The sequence below is a fragment of the Chrysemys picta genome, chromosome 4, assembly GCF_011386835.1.
Source record: "Chrysemys picta bellii isolate R12L10 chromosome 4, ASM1138683v2, whole genome shotgun sequence".
In the NCBI taxonomy this organism is placed as follows: Eukaryota; Metazoa; Chordata; order Testudines; family Emydidae; genus Chrysemys; species Chrysemys picta.
Genome location: NC_088794.1, coordinates 53,265,690 through 53,280,925, shown reverse-complemented (window position 1 = coordinate 53,280,925; position 15,236 = coordinate 53,265,690). Strand labels below are relative to the sequence as shown.

The 15,236-nt window shown below is 45.4% G+C and overlaps 2 protein-coding genes across 10 annotated transcripts in view; both read left to right on the top strand.

The window, feature by feature from the left end:
• The window catches only part of QSER1 (glutamine and serine rich 1), a 96,094-nt gene that overhangs the window by 36,372 nt on the left and 44,486 nt on the right, over nucleotides 1–15,236 (top strand). For 8 of the 9 annotated variants that reach the window (XR_006176106.2, XM_005291519.5, XM_065592258.1 and 5 more), the window contains exon 3: nucleotides 397–558. The exons of the other annotated variant lie outside the window; for it this stretch is intronic. Coding sequence is in view for 7 of the 8 variants with exons in the window: in XM_005291519.5 (XP_005291576.2) it covers nucleotides 397–558 (162 nt within the window). In the remaining variant the exon portion in view is untranslated. The remainder of the gene's footprint in view (nucleotides 1–396; nucleotides 559–15,236) is intronic. 9 annotated transcript variants of the gene reach the window in all.
• LOC135983026 (uncharacterized) lies at nucleotides 565–14,855 on the top strand. Its single transcript, XM_065592259.1, has 2 exons — nucleotides 565–6,717; nucleotides 6,918–14,855. The coding sequence occupies exon 2, from the start codon at nucleotides 10,615–10,617 to the stop codon at nucleotides 11,587–11,589; it is 975 nt and encodes a 324-aa protein (XP_065448331.1). The 5' UTR covers nucleotides 565–6,717; nucleotides 6,918–10,614; the 3' UTR covers nucleotides 11,590–14,855.

The following is a 15,236-nucleotide window of genomic DNA, read 5'->3' as shown; positions in this document are numbered from 1 at the left end:
TTAGTCATCACTTCATAAAAATGTGAGCCTATCTTCTACAATCTAGATATCAACTTGTGTTGCATATGAAAGAAGAAAACTTCACAAAAAGAACAGTGGAACAAACCTGGAGGAGAGGGAAATGCATATCAAACTTAAAACTGATTAACTTTGCTTCCTATTAACATAGATTGAGTTATAGTATAGGGTTTTAATATATGCCTAACCACTAGTAAATTAAAATTTTGAACAAATTTATTGTAGTTTTTTAACAGCAAGTGTTAACATTTCATACCTTTTTAAGCAAGGTGAAAGGCTTTGTAGTCTTTGGGTAGCAGTGTTATCTCTGACTTTGGATTGCTCTTAAATTTGTAATAGGAATTCATTGTGATTTGTATATTTGTTTTTTTTTCCAAGGTCTTTCTGGAATATTTGATACCAGTATGCACAGTGCTGGAAGTAACACTAAAGAAACTTCAGTTATGAACTTTCTCTCTGCAATTGAATCTCGCACTGCTCAGGCTGCTTCTTCAGGAGCTACCCTTTTACCACAATTCAGGGCTCCGTCATGGCAGACAGGTGATATTTTCTTAATTTTCAGCACACTTGTAAATTATTATATATGTGTTTATGTATTTAAAAGAGAGTTGTGGTGATGTAATAAATAAGACTGAGATGAGAATTCTTTCTTAAACTCCTCTCTTCATTATTCTTAACTTTGTGAAAAAATTTCCTCTTGAAACAATTTTTTTCATATTGGTGTTAGCCCAGTAGTGAATATTTCTTGAGTTAAAAAAAAAAAAAAAAAAAAAAAAGCTTTTCAGCCACTTTTGAATTTTGCAGTTATGAAAAAATGCACGTCTTCCACATCCATTTTATTTTGCAGTATTATAACCCAACCCAAGCTTTTCATTCAAATTTTCAAAATTGGCAAAACAAATATGGTCAGACCAATGGTCCACCTAATCCAGTATCCTGTCTTCTGATCGTGGCCAACCCCAGATGCTTCAGAAGGAATGAACAGAACAGGGCAGATTTGAGTGATGTTGTCTATTTCCAGATTCTAGCAGTTGGAGATTGAGGGATACCCGAAGCATGGGATTGCATCTGTGACCATCTTGGCTAATAGCCATCGATGGCCCTATTCTCCTTGAATTTATCTAATTCTTTTTTAAACCCAGTTTATACTATTGGCCTTCACAACATCCCCTGGCAACAAGTTCCACAGGTTGACTGTGCGTTGTGTGAAGCAGTTGTTCTTTTTGTTTGTTTGATACCTGCTGCCTATTAATTTCAGTGGGTGACCCACTAGTTCTTGTGCTGTTATGTGAAGGGGCAAATAACAGTTCCCAGTTCCTTATTTACTTTCTCCATACCACTCATATCCCCCTTTAGTCATCTCTTTTCTAAACTGAACTGTCCCAGCCTTTTTAATTTTTTCTCATATGGAACAGCTTCTAGACCCCTAATAATTTTTGTTGCTTTTCTCTGTACCTTTTCCAATTCTAATATATCTCTTTTCAGGTGGGGTGCCCCAGAATTTCATGCAGTATTAGACATTGGGATACCCTTCCTAATGGTTGCTAACATTTTGTTAGCTCATTTGACTGCCGCTGCACGCTGAGTGGATGTTTTCAGAGAACTCTCCGTGATGACCCCCAGGTCTCTTTCTTGAGTGGTAACAACTAATTTAGACCCCATCATTAGACATATTTGGGATTATGTTTTCCAAGGTGCATTATTTTGCACTTTTCAACCCTGAATTTCATCTGCCATTTTGTTGCCAGTTACTGCCTTTAGTGAGTTCCCTTTGTAACTCTTTGCAGTCAGCTTTGGACTATCTTGTGTAATTTTGTATCCTCTGCAAACTTTGCCTCCTCACCATTTACCCCTTTTTCCAGATTGTTGATGAATATGTTGAACAGCAGTGATTTAGTACAGATCCTTGGGGGACCCATTATTTACCTCTCTCCACTGTGAAAACTGACCATTTATTCCTAGCCCTTGTTTCCTATATTTTAACCAGCTACTGATCCATGAGAGGATCTTCCCTCTTATCTCATGACTGCTTATTTTGCCAAAGAGTCTTTGGTAAGGGACCTTGTTCAACTGTATTCACTGAATCACCCTTGTCCACGTGCTTGTTGACCCCCTCAAACAATTCTAATAGGTTGCTGAGGCATAATTTCCCTTTACAAAAGCCACATAGATGCTTCCCCACCATATTGTGTCCACCTGTGTGTCTGATAATTCTGTTCTCTACTATAATTTCAACCAGCTTTCCTGGTACTGAAGTTAGGCTCACCGGCTTATAATTCCTAGGATCGCCTCTGGAACCTTTTTTAAAAATTGGCATTACATTAGCTATTCTCCAGTCATCTGATAAAGAGGCTGATTTAAGCAATAGGTTACATACCACAGTTAGTAGTTCTGCAATTTCATATTTGAGTTCCTTCAGAAATCTTGGTGAATACCATCTGGTCCTGGTGACTTACTATTGTTTAATTTATCAATTTGTGCCAAAAGCTCCTCTACTGACACCTCAATCTGGGACAGTTCCTCAGATTTATCACCTAAAAAGTATGGTTTGACTGTTCCTCACTAGCTCCTTCTTGTACTTAACCAACTTCTTTCCTATCCTCTTGACTACAGTATAGAGTTCCCCCTTTAATAGTTTCATCCCTTAGGGATGTCTCTGCCTGTGTGCTCCTCCGCAGCTTTTGGCTTTGCCCCAGCCCTTAGTTTAAAAAAATCCTCTCCAACCTTTTTAGTTGTACATGGTAATCCTCATTAGGGATTATGAGCAGAATAAATGTGAAAGTACTTGGCTTTGCAAAAATTTATGAACATTTGAAAATGGTTTAGTGGGAATGCTAGGATGTCCTTTTCTCTAGTGAATTAAATATACACTTCCAGTATCTATTTGGACCTACTCAAATTAACAAAAAATATAAATCAATTAGGATTAATCATACTTCCTCAACTAGACCATCCATACACCCTGGCAAGTCATATATTCTCAACCTTCTCTCCCCATACCAATTATTTTCCATAATGTTTCTCCTTAACATTCATTGATAACCATGACTGCTTCTTCAAGTGATGGTCCCTATGTGTATTCCACATATATGTACGCGTGCACGCCATGCGCCTGAGTCAGGAAATTCTTCAGAGCAGTGTCTGTTGGCCTGCCCATGCTCAGTAGCTCTCCTTGTGCTCCTGACTGAGGGTATAAGAGGCAGTCTGGGTCAATGCCTTGCTAGTTACTTGTTACCATTCCATGGTCACTCCTTCCCACCCAGAACTCAAGAAGCCGGGAGCTTTGCTTACTGAATCATCTGATGGAGAAGGCTATGAGGATCCTTTCCAATCTGGGACAGGGAGACTGCCCTGTACACGAGCCTTAACTTCCTGGCAGTGCCCCTGCAAGCATGTGCCTTTGAGCTGAGCCATCAATATCTAAGCCCAAGGACTCTTCTTCCAGGTCTCCACATGAGCGTTGAGGGCATTCTCATGGGTGCAAGAACAGATCCCTGTTGAGGACTGTCCATAAGAAACACACTTCCTCCCTGAGCTGGTGTATTGTGATTGGAACCTAAGGAACCAGTTCCGATGGAAAACCCCCCAAGGTGCATAAAAAGAAAGATCCGCCAGTTTTGTCCATCACCTCGGTGCCAAAACATAAGGATAGACTCTCGCTGGTTCTGTCTACAAGTACAGGTCCAGACTCATTGTCGGTATTGCCTCATTCACCTCGTCCGGTCACTGTAGATTCACCAGATCCATCAGACTTAACTGCGGGAACCTCTTGGATATTAGAACGTATCGAGATTTATGTAACACCAGAGATTATATTACTCCCTTATCCAGTCTCGACTTCTTTCCAGCCTGGCCCTCTGGAGGAGGAGCCTGCATTACTGTCTCAGGATCCATCTCACCTCCAACCATACGGCAGGAGTGCCCTGGTACCAAGAGCGCCTCTGCTACTGGTGGAGCAGTTCTTGGACTTGGATGAATCTGAGGATATGGCCGCACTGGTATCTCCGAAGAGGCAGTTGAATCCTGATAGACAGTCGAGTGGTTACGCTCACCATTCCCTGGTTATGACCCCACCTCCTTTCAGGGACCGCCGGTACCAATTTCTTTGGGGTTCCCCCGCAATCCATTGATCCCTTTTTCTGGCCATATTGGGGTCCGTAGGATCCTTGTGACAAGCATCCAGGCCCCTCTCAAGAATTGTGCTGTTCCTTTCCCTCTCAACAGCCGGTTCCGTCGGTGTAAAAGCAGGAAGAGGTGTAACCAGATACACAGGTACCAACGGGTCTGACGAGTGTCTCTTCATCATCCCCAGACAAAGTGATCACTCCTTCACCTTCTCTGTTGGATGATCATTGCCAGGACCACTCTTATGGACCAGGATGTAGTCAATCTGGCCTAGTCGTCAGCACAGGAGTCAGCTCTAGAGGACAGAGCAGGCATCCAGGTTGGGGAATGAAGCCCAGGGTCAGCACTACCAGAGCCAGGGGTCAAGCCAGAGTCAGAACCAAGAATTGAAATTGAGGGTCAGAGCCAAGGTCTGATACAAAATGCGAGAGCCAACGATCAAGCCAGAATCAGGGTCATAAGACTGAGGCTGGGGTTGGAGCCAGGACTGGTAACTTATGATTGGAGGTGAGGTGAAAGAGCAGGAACTGGAGGAAAGGCAAGGATCAAGCACGAAGCAGCAGCATGGTGGGAACAGGGGCGAAGGCAGGGGTGAGGCAGGAGCAGAGCAGGAATCGGGAACAGGTTTGGGTGCAGTCCTGGCTCCAACCTGGGCTCAGACTTCTGACCCTGATTCTGGCTTGATCCTTGGCTCTGGCATTTTGTATCAGACCTTGGCTCTGACCCTCAGTTTCAATTCCTGGTTCTGGCTTAAATAGTGTGGTTGGACCGATCAGTGGAACCAGATGAATCTCCAATCAGTGCTCCCATGAGTGATGCCTTGGCTGAGGCTATAGTCCTACTAGCTTTTTAGCCTACTAGGTTTCAGCAGACACCAGATGGAGGCCAGGATGCAGCAGCAGTCTGGGGACACCCAGGTCTGGGTTCAAGACCTGGGACATCACATCCAGGAGCTATTACAAAGAGTGACCAGTGATCTACAAATCCCGTTAGAGGAGATCCAGGACCCTCAACACCAATTCCTGGACATCTTGCAGCCTCAGGGACCGAGTTGGCTCTATCCATCAGTGAGGCCATACTAAAACTGGCTAGAGGAGTATGGCACACTCTAGCATCCTGTGTCCCTACGTCAGAAAGGGTTAAGAGGCGGGTTTTTGTTTCTGCTAAATCCTTATTCTCCCATCCTGCCCCCAACTTGCTGGTAGTACAGGCAACTGCTGAAAGGGCTAGGTCACGCTATCAAAGGGCCATCCCGGCAGATAAAGTGTGTAAGAGACTGGACCTCCTGGGGAGGAAGGTCTTCTCCTCTGCAAGCCTGCAATTTCATGTCACTAACTACCAAGCATTGTTTGTGAAATAAGATTTTAATTTCTGTTCCAGGCTTGTGGACTTCACAGACAGGCTTTCCACAGAAGACAGGGCCCAATTTCAGTCTACTTTAGATAACGGGAAGTTAGTGGCAAAGACAGACCTCCAGCTGCAGTGGATACGGTGGACATGGCTTCCAGAAATTTGGCCACTGGTCTAGTCATAAGGGGGGGATTCCTGGCTGCAATTGTCAGGGTTTCCTAGGGAGGCCCAAAACACCATCCAGGACCTTTGCATCCCAAACAACAGAAAGCTACCCTTATATTGCTCCAGACGAGACATGGGTTGTGTCTTCCAACGTGATGCTCTGCTTATGTCTTGGACAAATGGCCTCAGAAACTCCTTTCCTCCCATTCTCCTGCTTCCACAGGTCATAGGGAAGATACATCATAACAGAGCCACCATTATTCTCTTAGCACCCCACTGGAACAGACATTTCTGGTTCATGGAACTTTTAAGAGTGTCTTCTCATCAACTGATCAGGATTCGCCCTTTAGACCCATAGACTTTAAGGCCAGAAGGGACCATCATGATCATCTAGTCTGACCTCCTGCACATTGCAGGCCACAAAACCTCACCCACCCACTCCTGTAATAGACCCATAACCACTGGCCAAGTTACTGAAGTCCTCAAACGCATGATTTAAAGACTTTAAGTTACAGAGAATCCACCATTTACACTAGTTTAAAGCTGCAAGTGACCCATGAGCTCCTAACCCTAGATTGGGGAAAGAGCAAATATCCCAATCCAGGCTCATTCCTCCACAGCCTGGTTTTTGGATGGGGTTGGAAATAGAACACTCATGTACAGCCCCTGTTCAGGTGATCCTTAACCAGAATAGAAAAGAGTCTACTTAAATCTGTTATTGGGCCAAATTGAGATGCTTTTCATCCTGGGCACAGCTGTGCCAACATTACCCAGAAACTGTAAGTATTTCAGTTGTTCTTAGACTATCTCCTATTCTTGAAGACTATTAGTTCACTACGAGTACACCTTGCAGCAATTAGTACCTTACTCCTCTGGTGGGAGGATCCTCAGTCTTTACTCACCCAGCTGCGGTATGATTCATGAAAGGCCTGATCAGGACCTTCCCACCAGTGCTTAAACCTCCCCCTCAATAGGACCTTAACTTTGTCCTGTCCAAGTTCATTAGTTCACCTTTTGAACCTATGGTAACTTGTACCATGGCCCACTTGTCCATGAAAGGTTTCAGAGTAGCAGCCGTGTTAGTCTGTATCCGCAAAAAGAAGAACAGGAGTACTTGTGGCACCTTAGAGACTAACAAATTTATTAGAGCATAAGCTTCCGAAGAAGTGGGCTGTAGTCCACGAAAGCTTATGCTCTAATAAATTTGTTAGTCTCTAAGGTGCCACAAGAACTCCTGTTCTTCTTTTTGTCCATGAAAGTGGCATTCTTAGTAGCTATCACCTCAGCTAGGAGGGTCAGTGAGTTTGGAGCCATCATGGCAGACCCTCCTTATACAGTGCTTCTCAAAGAAAAGGTTTCTCTTCGACTACACCCCAAGTTTCTACCCAAGATTGTTTGAGTTCCATATCAATCAAATGATACTTACCTGTATTCTTCCTAAAACGCCATGCTTCCCTTGAAGACAAGAGACTTCGCTCCCTTGATGTCTGACATGCCTGAGTGTTCTACCTGCAAAGAACCAAACCCATTAGGAAATCTCAGAGAATCTTTATTGCCATAGCAGAGAGGTCGCATGGGCAAGTCATATCCTCCCAGAGGATTTCTAAGTGGGTCTCTGGATGCATCTTAAAGTGCTACAAGTTAGCAAACATTCCTCCCACTGAGGGTATCACAGCTCACTCCACATAAGGCCAGGCTTCTTCCACCACGTCTATCAGATGTTCTGCTGCAGCACATTTGTGTAGTGGCCACCTGGAGATCAGTTCACATGTTAGCGACGAACTGTGCTCTAGTTTATGCCTTGGCTGTGGATGCAGCGCTGGTATTGGCAGTATTGTAAGCATCTTTGCTACCAGCTTCCTCACAGCCGCCTCCAGTCTGAATACTGCTTGCCAATCATCCACACATGGAATTCACATAGGGATCATCACGCAAAGAGGAAGCGGAGATCACTTACTGTAACTGGAGGTTCTTTAAGATATATGAACCCTATATGCATTCCCCTACTCGCCCTCCATCTTCTCTGCTTCGGATCCTGTTGAATTTGTGGTAAGAAGAGGAACTGGAGAAGGATTGACCCAAACTGCATCTTATACCCTTGGTTGGGAGTGTGAGGAAAGCTATTGAGCATGTGCGGGTGAACAGACGCTGCTTTGAAGAATTTCCAGACTCTGGTGCATGGCATGTATGCATATCCAAGTATGGAATATGGATAAGGGCCACCTATCTCGAAGAACCTCCAGTTACAGTAAGTAGCCTCCACTTCCACAACAACAAAATTGTGGGTTTGTTTGTTTTTTTAAGTGTCTCCCCTAAATTTGAGTCCTAAGTCCATGTTTCGGCAACTAAGTGGTTTGATTTTCTAAAGTGCTGAGCATGTGACAGCTGTGTCTGAAGGCAGTCTGACCTTTTTCTTGCTTTCAGAGGTCAAAACTGCATAGCTATTCAGGCGAGTTCACATATCATGAGTAGGGTATAGAGCCAGCCACATCAACAAAGGCAACCTGAAAAAATAAAGTTGCTGCTCCTGCCTCCTGCTTTTAAGAAACAGCAGCTATGCTGAGATGGTGCTGGTGTGGCATGTCTCCAGTGATGTAGGAAAGGCTTGAATCTATCAAAAGTAAGGAGTAAAAACAGATCCATTAGGGACCTTTATACATCTACAATTAAAACAGAAATAAATGAGTTCCTTTCTTAAATTCTTGTTATTGGCCATTTTTGTGCCCTTATCCTCATTTTATAGAAGGTGAGGACCAGTTTAAAAAGAAAAAAAAAAAAAAAGGCCAGCTGCAGTTAATGTTGTTTTAAATGCTAGTGTTTATGCATTAAAATCCTATTTATTTATACTACTTTGGACAGGAAGAACTCATAGTTACCGCCCTGTCTTACATGTGAAAAAATCTTGGCATATTCAAGTAATTTAGCTTCTTGAGGGCTTGCTCATGTCGATTCCAAGTTGGTGTGTGCGGTGTCCAAGTAGGTGTCGATTCCAAGTAGGTGTCATCAGAAGGCTTTTCCCCAGCAGTACCCGTCAGGTCGGCTGTGGAGCCCCCTGGAGTCGCACCTTTATGGCAGTGTATATAGGTCCCTACCGACCCACCACTTCCTCAGTTCCTTCTTACTGCCAGTGACGGTCGTTGGAGCTGTGTGTCTCTCTTGCTTTGGCAAGCGTTTCCCCTAGTGATCAGACTTTTGATTATCCTGTAAATAGTTTATTAGTTATTGTTAGTCTTTAATAGTTAATTAGTTAGATGGAAGCTGGGGGTTCCCCCATCCTCCCCCTAACCAAATTCCCTCACCTCTTGGGGTTTGGGGCCTGCCTCGATCCCAAGGGTTTAAGCCATGCTGGACTTGCCACAAGCCCATGCCAATGGGTGACCCCCACGATTCCTGCCTAAAGTGTCTGGGGGAGGCACATCAAACAGATCACTGCAAGATCTGCAAAGGGTTCCACCCGAGAACAAAGAAAGAAAGGGACTTCAGGCTCAAACAACTCCTTATGGAGGCAGCCTTCCATCCCCAGCCAGCTCCGGGCCAGCCAAACCTAGCACCGAGCTTCTCCGTGCAGAGTGCTCCAGGCTCCGTTAGAGAAACGACAAAGGAAGGACTCTAAGCATAGAGATCCTCGACACAGTCACTCCCCAGAGCCGAAGCCCACGATGGCAATGCAGCACCGCTAACACTCACCAGTGCTGCATAAATGGCACAAGAAGACAGATAGAGAGCACTCGCCCACAGTGAGAGCAGCCAGGTCTGCCAGCGGTGTGCGTCCCGCGCAGGGGCACCCGGCGCTGGTCTTGGAGGAACTCAAGGCGCTGCACTGTCTAGTGGCAAGCCTACAATGATGAGGCACCGCTCACCTTCCCGTGGCACTGTTCTCTGGCACCATCCCGCTCGGCACTGCTGTGGTGTCCTCGCTTGGGGGTCCCTGGCACAGACCTCTTTACAGGCCTCACTTGACGCAGCAGCCTCTGCCACACGAACCATGTCCTCTGCCATAGCCATGAGGAAGAGCTTATGGCTCCAGGTGTCGGGCCTTCCCCCAGAGATCCAACAAACAATTCAAGAGTTGCCCTTCGATGGCATGAGGCTGTTTTCTGAGCAGACAGATTCCAAGCTCCATAGCCAGAGCCGGCTCTGGGTTTTTTGCCGCCCCAGGCAAAAACGCCTCCCGCCGGCTCCCCCCGCCCCCTGGTTCCCACTCTTCCCGGCCGGCTGGAGCGCCAGGAGGAGGGCGGAGAACCCGGCCGCGGCCCCGCTCTCCCCAGCTGGCCGGAGCGCCGGGAGGAGGGCCGCCCCCCTCCAGGTGCCGCCCCAAGCACATGCTTGGGGGGCTGGTGCTTGGAGCCGGCCCTCTCCATAGCCTAAAGGATTCATGGGAAACATTGAAATTGCTGGGTCTGCATACCCCCGCCACCCAGCAGAAACACTTTAAGCCCCAACCCCCTCCGCACTTCTACCTACCCCAGCCTAGGCAGGACTTTTCCAGGAAGTGGGGCAGGCATGGTAGGCATAAGCCTCATCACCATCCACTGCCCAGTCAAGGCCAGGGCTCAGCGAGGCAGTCATAAGGCTCTAAGCAAGCCTTGTGATGGCACGCTCGGGGGCAACGCACCAGTCCACTCACTGGACCCTTCACTCTGTTTTGTGAATTGTTTGTCCCACTTCTGTCGTGCTTGGACCCAGATAACCTCAAATTGCTGGGTCCTTCGCACCACAGAAGTAGGATATTCTCTTCAATTCTGCTCCTCCCATACCCCTTCCCCGTCCCTCTTCAAGGACTCTTCTCACGAGCAGCTCCTCATGCAGGAGGTTCAAATGTTCCTCGCCGCGGGAGCAGTGGAGGAAGTTCCACAGGAACTAAGGAGCAACGGATTCTACTCCTGATATTTCCTAATCCCCAAAGCCAAAGGGGGTCTCAGACCTGTCGCTGACCTGCAACGCCTCAACAGGTTCATGAATAAGTTGAGGTGCCGCATGGTCTCTTTGACTGCCATCATCCTGTCCCTGGATCCCGGATACTGGTGTGCTGTCCTCAACCTAAAGGACTCGTACTTCCACATATCAATAGTTCCAGCCCACAAATGCTTTCTCAGGTTCGTAGTGCACCATAACCATTACCAGTTTACAGTCCTCCCCTTTGTCCTGTCAGCAGCCCCTCGAGTTTTTATCAAGTGCGTGGCAGTCATAGCTGCCTTCCTGAGAAGAAGGCAGGTGCAGGTCTTCCCATACCTCGACGACTGGCTGGTCAACTTGATGAGATCCACCTTCAACAAGCTGGGTCTCCTCTTGAACGTACACAAATCAACTCTATCCCCTACTCAGAGAATAGACTTCATTGGGGGCAGTGTTGGACTTGGGTCAGGCCAGAGCCTTCCTGACAGAGACTCGTTTTCGGACAATGCAAGACATCATAGAAGGCTTCAAGCAGTACCCCACCACCACACCAAGGAATTGCTTGAAGCTCCTCGGACATATGGCAGCTTGTACGTACATGGCACAATAAGCAAGGCTGAGGCTCAGACCTCTCCAGGCCTTGCTGGCGTCAACTTATCAGCCAGGGTCCAACAGCCTGACAAGGTGGTCACACTCCCACTGCCAGTTCTCGGGTCTCTCCAGTGGTGGCTCAACCCACATGCGGTATGCACAGGGATCCTCTTTACCAAACCGCAGCCCTTTCTGTCCCTGGTCACAGACACATCAGCATTGGGGTGGGGAGCTCATCTGGAAGAACTCAGGATCCAGGGACTTTGGTCACAAGTCGAGCTCTTGCTTCTCATCAACATCAGGGAGCTGAGAGTGGTCCGCCTGGCATGCCAGACCTTCCATGTCCACTTGCGAAGGCATAGTGTGGCGTTGATGATGGACAACACAACCACAATGTTTTATATAAACAAGCATGGTGGAACTCGCTCCTTTCCCCTATATTAGGAAGCTCTCACACTGTGGGACTTCTGCATAGCCCACTCAATTCACCTGGAAACATCCTACGTCCTGGTTCTCCTAACAAGCTGGCAGACTATCTCAGCAGATCATTCCACAACCACAAGTGGTCCATTCGCCCAGACATGGTGACTAGCATTTTCCAAAGGTGGGGAGTTCCCCAGATAGACCTGTTCACTACAAAAAGCAACAGGCAGTGTCTACAGTTCTGTTCCTTCCAGAATCACAACCTGGGCTCCCTCGTGGACGCGTTCCTCCTTCCTTGGACGGACCACCTGCGGTATGTGTTCCTGCCTTTCCCGCTCATCCACAAGATTCTGCTCAAGATCCGCAGGGAGAGGGCCACAGTCATACTGATAGCACCAGCTGGGCCTTGCCAGGACTGGTATACCACGCTCCTGGAGCTGTCGGTGGATACCCCAATCTCATTGCCCTTGCTTCCGGACCTGATCCCTCAAGATCATGACCATCTCCAGTGTTCCAGCCTCGAGTCTGTCCATGTTACAGCTTGGAAGCTTCCTGGTTAAACCAAGTAGAACTAATGTGCTCCAATCCCATTAGGGAGCTTCTCCTTGGCAGTAGGAAACCCTGTACCTGGGCCACCTACTTGGCCAAGTGGAAGAGATTCTCAATCTGGTGTTTGCAGGCCTGTACCCTTCCACTGATACCTCTCACTTTGGATTATCTGCTGTATTTAAAGAAGCAGGGCCTGTCAGTCTCATCAGTAAGGGTTGACCTAGCCGCCATTTCGGCATTCTACCCATGAGTGTCTGGCCAATCAGTCTTCTCCAACCTGATGGTCGGTCGGTTTTTTAAAGGTCTTGACAGATTATACCCACAAGTTAGGCAGCCGATCCCGGTTTGGGACTTCAATCTGGTTCTTTCAAGACTAATAGGGCCCCCCTTCAAGCCCCTAGTGACTTGCTCATTATTCTTTCTGTCATGGAAAGTGGCATTTCTGGTCGCAATAACATTAACTAGGAGAGTGTCCGAGCTTAAGGCCTTAACTTCTGACTCTCCTTGCACCATTTTTTATAAGGACAAGGTCAGCTTAGTCCTCACCCAGCTTTTCTCCCAAAGGTCGTCTCTGTTTCATGCCAATCAGGACATTTTTCTCCCAGTCTTTTACCCTAAGTCACACGCTGCTAACAGTTGGGAGCAAAGACTCCACTCCTTGGACATACAGCGAGCATTGGCCTTTTATATCGAGCGCCCAAAGCCGTTTCACAAGTCGATTCAGTTGTTTGTGGCAGTAGTTGATAGGATTAAGAGCCTCATGGTGTCTTCTCAAAGAATTTCGTCATGGATCTTGTCCTGTATCCGGGCATGTTATGATTTGGCAAAGATACCTGCCCCAGCACTAATGGCACATTCTACAAGGGCGCAGGTGTCTTCAGTGGCATTCCTGGCCCAGGAGATCTGCAGGGCAGTGACATGGTAATCGATCCACATTTTTACCTCTCATTACCCAGCATGCCAGGGACGATGCAGCATTCGGCAGAGTGGTGCTTCAGTCAGCAATTCCATGAACTCGGACCCCTCCTAGGAAATGCTTGGGAGTCACCTACTTGGAATCGACATGAGCAAGCACTTGAAGAAGAAAAAACAGTTACTTACCTTCTTGTAACTATTGTTTTTCGAGATGTGCTGTTCATGTCCATTCCAAGACCCACCCGCCTCCCCTCTGTCAGAGTATCCGGCAAGAAGGAACTGAAGAGGTAGCGGGTCGGCAGGGACCTATATACACCGCCGTGAAGGCACCACTCCAGGGGGGCTCCACAGCTGACCCGACGGGTACCACTAGGGGAAAAACCTTCTGACAACTGTGCACGCGGAACGTGCACACCTACTTGGAATGGATGTGAGCAACACAACCCGAAGAACAACTGTTACAAGAAGGTAGGTAACCGTGTATTTTTTTTTTTTTTTTTTTGTATACAATAGTCCTTCTGGCTCTATGGCAATAAGTATTTTTATGCTTGGGAGAATCTGATTGGTGTTTGAATGCTACTTAAAATTTCTGTTTACTGCATCCATATAGATATTTTTACAAATAGTATATAGCATATTTATTTGTACAGCTTGCAAATTTTAAACTGGTGCTAAAATGCTTCTCTCTTTATTATAAGGGTTTAATTTCTGTTGAACTGAAAGGCCATCCAAATGCCCTCCTGAGCTGCCTCAGCTGATGCTGTCTAAGCAATTTTGAGATTAAGCTGTAATGGTGCCCTGCTGCAACTATAAAACTTGAAACAAATGAAATATTTTAAATTATTTTAAATGGAATTTATTTGCTGAGGTAATTATTGTGTCAAAACTGAAATCCTTCTTAGTGAGGATTTTACTTATTCTCAAATAGTAGTTCAAAGCTAAAAAGCTGTCTTTTTCCCTTAGCCACTGAAATGAAAGTTGAACTATATGAATCACTGCCCTATGCCCAGTCTGGTTCCCATGAAAGTCAGTAAGAGCACTGCATTTAACTTTCAATAGCAGCAGGGTAGGGCTCCAGGGATTAATTGACTAATTGCCTGTATTTTTAAATGTAAGATTATATAAATCTATTTGAGGGCTTTCATTATTTGTTAATGGAAGGATAGTTATGTGGATATGGACTGGAAGTGAGGAATAGAACCAAGGTTCTCTAGCTTTTCCATAGATTCCTGTAAGACTTCGGGCAAATCACTTAACTATTCAATGCTTCTGTTCACCATCTCTGAATAAGAAACTATTATGATCCCTATTTTAGTGACGTTGTGAATCTTAATATCCACTGTTGGTAAAGCTCTTTGAACTCCTGAGATGGGAAGTGCTATAGAAGAGCAAGAAGTCATTAAATAATATGATTTAGGCTTAAATTTAATTATATAATTCTTGTATTATAATTCAAGTAATACAGAATTTATATTCCATTGATCAATATTTTCTTTATTGGCTAAGGATGGTGCAGCAAAGCAAGGCTGCAAGTAGTGAATGTCAGACCTTTTGATCGGATACTCATATTGTGGATGTCATGGATGCTTTTATTCCATTTTATACATACAAATGTAATATAAATTCATTTCTTTTCCACCTCTCAGATCTAAGCCTCCTTTTATAAGTATACATGCAGCAAAATAAATGCAGTTTCTCAGAAAATAAGTTGTAAAAACTATTGACAAAACTCCCATTCAATGAATGTTTTGATATAGATTTATAAAATTGCATCTTTTAGGAGTGCAATGTAAATTTTATTCACAGTAACAGGCATTTTGTTCCTTTTAGCCCAGGCATTCCTGAATGACCATCACTTAATGAGAGCTGTACATTACTGAAAGAAGTTTTTCTATAGCTTTCTTAAGCAGTGGTGTTCTGTTGTCTGATGATTATATGAGGTATGTTAGGGTGGAGAGTAAAGGAGTAAGAAAAGTGCTACTGCTTTGATTTATGTTTTTTAACTCCTATGGTGTATTTAAACGTATATTAAGAGTTGTGTAGTTTCATATAGATTAAAATCAAAACAACTAAATAGATAAAAATAAATATAAAGGTGCCTGAGATTTCAAACAGGGCTCTCTCTTTTTTTTTTGGCACATTTTGCACCAACAATACATAATTTCAGTTTGTGCTTATTTTTGGCAATTAACTGTAGTGTGGAG

Excerpts from the sequence above, each read along its gene's own strand:
- LOC135983026 (XM_065592259.1), top strand. The coding sequence starts at position 10,615 with ATGAATAAGTTGAGGTGCCGCATGGTCTCTTTGACTGCCATCATCCTG.